Below are 4461 nucleotides of genomic sequence, written 5' to 3'. Positions count from 1 at the left end.
TTCCCAGCTGAAACCATAAGACATGTTACCCTAAGGCTGAAGCTCAGCTGTCCTGACACAGTCAAGTTGGTAGGCTTCCCACAAACTGCTGCTGAATTGTCATGGTTTTCTCTCTCTTTCTCTCTGCAGTGTGATCATGACAGGTGCATATAACAACTTTTTCCGAATGTTTGACCGAAACACCAAGCGGGATGTGACCTTGGAGGCATCCCGAGAGAGCAGCAAACCACGAGCTATTCTTAAGCCCCGGAGAGTCTGCGTCGGAGGCAAACGGAGGAAAGATGACATCAGTGTTGACAGTTTGGACTTTACTAAGAAGATCTTGCACACAGCGTGGCACCCAACTGAGAACATCATTGCTATAGCAGCGACAAACAATCTGTACATATTTCAGGATAAAGTGAACTCAGAAATGCACTAGATTTATCAATATCCCTCTATATTTACAAACCAGCCTCTTGAGAGTTGTAGAAGGATATGATCTTCACAAAAATTGTGGGTTTTGTGGTGGGATTTGTAGGTTGCATCCTTTCATCCCTCAGCCTGTATCATTATTGGTGGCAAGCCAATTATTCTCCATCACTGCAACTGAGTAAAAGGCACGACTGCAAATCCAGTACTGTGGTCTGTATTGGTTCCTTTAAACAAACAGGGGTGTTTATTCATTCTGGGACCTTTCCTGAGGAAGGCTGAGACTCCTCAGCTCCTGGCAGTTCCTTCAAGGGTCTCAGAGGTTCACAGGACCATGATATTCTTGTGCATTGCCTGCTTTTGCAGTCCACAGCATTTACCACATTATTAGAGCTTTTTGCTTAAGTCTCTTGATGATTTTTTTTTCAGTAATTTTTTTCCCTGTCTTTAAACTAAGCCAAGTCTGTCTGAGTGATTGAATAGCACATCCCTTCATCTGTACATATTTCAGGATAAAGTGAACTCAGAAATGCACTAGATTTATCAATATCCCTCTATATTTACAAACCAGCCTCTTGAGAGTTGTAGAAGGATATGATCTTCACAAAAATTGTGGGTTTTGTGGTGGGATTTGTAGGTTGCATCCTTTCATCCCTCAGCCTGTATCATTATTGGTGGCAAGCCAATTATTCTCCATCACTGCAACTGAGTAAAAGGCACGACTGCAAATCCAGTACTGTGGTCTGTATTGGTTCCTTTAAACAAACAGGGGTGTTTATTCATTCTGGGACCTTTCCTGAGGAAGGCTGAGACTCCTCAGCTCCTGGCAGTTCCTTCAAGGGTCTCAGAGGTTCACAGGACCATGATATTCTTGTGCATTGCCTGCTTTTGCAGTCCACAGCATTTACCACATTATTAGAGCTTTTTGCTTAAGTCTCTTGATGATTTTTTTTTCAGTAATTTTTTTCCTGTCTTTAAACTAAGCCAAGTCTGTCTGAGTGAATGAATAGCCACATCCCTTCAGAATATGTGGCACATTGGAGGGACCTCTTTACAATTATACGTGGAAGCAGAATCTTTGCTGGTGAAAAGCTGCCCTGTCTCACTTGTTCCATTCCCTTCCTTACAACATCTTATTTATTTATTTATTTATTCATTCATTCACATTACTAACTTCATGCTTCAAGTTCCTGAGTAAGTATCTGACTGGTATTAGACTCAGCCAGATTATTTTAAGAATTGCATTCTCCATAGTTCTCTTTGTGCTCTGTTTAAAACAAAAACTAGTATCTTCATCACATGGAGGACTATTAAAAAACTTGGTATGGCCACACCAGATAAGCTGGCTGTTCAGACACAGCCTGGCAGTTAACACAAAAACCTGTCCTACCATTTGGGGGTTGGAGTTCTGGAAACCTTGGCTAGAAGTGCTGTCCTTGAAGTGCTGTTCAGTGATTGACTTCAGTGGGAATAAAGTTATATCACTGCTAGACACCTGAGAAAGTCCCTTGGTTGTTTACTGCAGCAAAGTTATTTTAATCCTGGCCTTTGGGGAATACAGGCAATGCTGTGGTATCTGTCACTGTAAAAGAATGGTACTGGGAGATGCAGCACTGCTCAGTGATGTTTACTGTTTTAAAATGAGTCCACTGCTGGGCAGCAAAAGAATTCCTGGAGAAACATGAAAAATCAAAAACTCCAAACCAAACAAAAGCTTCTTCCACATAAATACCTTTAGATATATCACTATTTTCAAATGAACCATGATGTAAATGGAAAATGAAAGTACACTAAATCAGTGCAGCACATATGGGAATTATGTGGGAATGCTGCAGTGGGCAAGGGAGTCCTCTTAGTTCAGGAAAATAAAGTTCTGCTACAGCCCTAATATCTCTGGCTGAAAAATTAGTATCCCAAAGGATTTCTCCCCAAACCATGAATAAAAGAGTTCAATTAAGATGACCTGTTAATCTGCCCATATTAAAACACCTCAGAAAAAAAAGATCTTTAAGCCCCTATGCACTGATTTCTTGGTAAGTAGAGCAGGAGCTGCTGGAGAGGTCTGCATGCTTTTATATTTTGGTTTAGGAGAAAGGGTGGCTAAAAATCTCCTTACAAGAAGTAAAAAAATGACAGCTTTTATATGACAGCTTAATACAACACATAAAATCTGTATGTTTATGGTTTTCTAACCCAATACTGTGTATCCTGTGTGTAGAAGCACAAACACGCGTGCATCCATTTCCAGCCACACTAAACACGTTATGAAATGTGTAGGTTAATTTTAAAGGGAATGAAGAGTGTTTGTTTGTAAAATGCTGGATGCTGTAGCAGGCATGGACAGTATATGTACATACTTATTCTAATGAAATTTTTAAAAATTGCTTTTGTTTTGGTTTTGTTGTGGTTTTTTTCCTTGTTAAAAAGGTTTAAGAATGTGGTAAATTGTACAGAAAACTTGTTAATGCCAAGCTACGGCTTCAAGGGTGTCACACAATTTCTTTGACTTTTGGCCTCCTCCATTAACCTTTGCAGCTCAAAAAAGAAAAAAAAAAAGCTATCAGCTCATATTGGCATTTACAGCTAGAAATACTGAAAAACATATTTAGCTTTTCACATTCTGAAGTAAGATTCTATAGATAACTTATTATAAAGCAGATCTTAATTCAACAATTTTTTGTTTTTAATTTTAAGTACCTTACTCTGTTACAGCTTTGGGTACCAAAAAGAACATGTTAAAAATTAAATAAAGAAATATATCTTTGGAGCTTTATAAAACGAATTAAATACCCAACCAAAATACCATGAAGTGATTATAGAGGAAATAAATAGAAACCTCTCAGAGACCAGTATTCCATTCCTGTCTTTGACATCACTACTACAGATCGGTTTATTGAATGTATGGAAAGTTTAACATCGTCATTGTGAACGTTTCCAACTTTCTTTTTCTTTTTAAGTTTGAGCTTTCAGTGGTGTAGAGTAAGTGGTGGTAAAGTTGGTAAATCTGATTGTTTTGAAAGCTGTTGTTCATGGCTGCATTCTTTGTGTCGCACAAATTAGCTAACTGTTGTTGAATAAAAATATGTTAATACCAGCTTTTTCAATAAAACTACAAGCAAAAAGGCATAAATAGATGACTTCAAGGCACAGCTTATTTTTAAGCTAGACATGTAAGAGTTGTTTAGCTCCCTTTACAAAAGAAGAGTCACAGGGTTTGGGACTCACAGGCTATTATGTGAACCTAAAGTGTTGTGGCAGGTGGAGAATGGGCCTGACTTGGGGGTGCAGGGTGATGAAAAATGTGCAGACAGTTACAGCAGAGCTAGAGATACATTTTTGGTTCACACCTAGGACTGGCTTTTTCCTCTGCTCATGGCCTAGATAGACTTGAGGAGATTTGACTGTCTCCTACAAATGGAATGAGAGATACATGTAGTGTGAAGGGACACACACAATCACAGGGTAAAAATTGTCATTAGGGTCATTACTGGCCAAGCCGGGAGTCCTCCCAGCACAGCAGACCGTGAGGGCATGTCTGGGAAGTTTCCAGGCCTGGCCTCCCAGATGAGACAGACATTGGCCCAGATGACAAATCAGAGGGCTACCAGCAGAGCAGCATCCCTCTGCCCCTTGGCCCCCCACTTTCTTTCTATCTCTATCCCAGGGGAAATTTTTTTTAGAAAGTAAAAAAGTAAAAGGGGAACAAAAAACAAACAAACAAAAAATAAATAAAAGAAAAAATAAGCAAGTTGGCTGGGCATACACAAAGCTGGGAAAGCATTCACTTCCCAGTCCAAACTCTCCCTGGTCATCATGCTGATTGCCCCAGATCTCAGGCTCTTTGTCTTGCCATGTAAGGCAGTTCACTCTGCCTGCAAGTCCTGCAGAGCCCCTGGCTGCAAGAAACTCCTTTTCCTGGATGCAGACCAGCATGAATTTGCCTCAGCTGTTAGAGTGGGCAGTGTGTTGCTTTGCACAGCTCTCCCAGAGCTTAAATACTAATTTACACACACACACACACCCCCCCCTCTCTGCCCCCCTTTTTGGGAA

At 40.2% G+C, this 4461-nt stretch overlaps 1 protein-coding gene across 1 annotated transcript in view; it reads left to right on the top strand.

Moving 5' to 3' along the window:
* The window catches only part of PPP2R2C (protein phosphatase 2, regulatory subunit B, gamma), a 129667-nt gene extending 129051 nt beyond the window's left edge, over positions 1 to 616 (top strand). Inside the window, exon 9 of the mRNA XM_010003115.1 lies at positions 130 to 616. Within this exon, the coding sequence (XP_010001417.1) occupies positions 130 to 421 (292 nt within the window). The 3' untranslated portion in view covers positions 422 to 616. The remainder of the gene's footprint in view (positions 1 to 129) is intronic.
* The last annotated feature ends 3845 nt before the right edge of the window (positions 617 to 4461 follow it).

The sequence above is a fragment of the Chaetura pelagica genome, unplaced genomic scaffold (assembly GCF_000747805.2).
Source record: "Chaetura pelagica isolate M959 unplaced genomic scaffold, ChaPel_1.0 scaffold147, whole genome shotgun sequence".
Classification (NCBI taxonomy): Eukaryota; Metazoa; Chordata; class Aves; order Apodiformes; family Apodidae; genus Chaetura; species Chaetura pelagica.
Note: the sequence above shows the minus strand (reverse complement) of the source record. Positions and strands in the feature narration are given on the sequence as shown.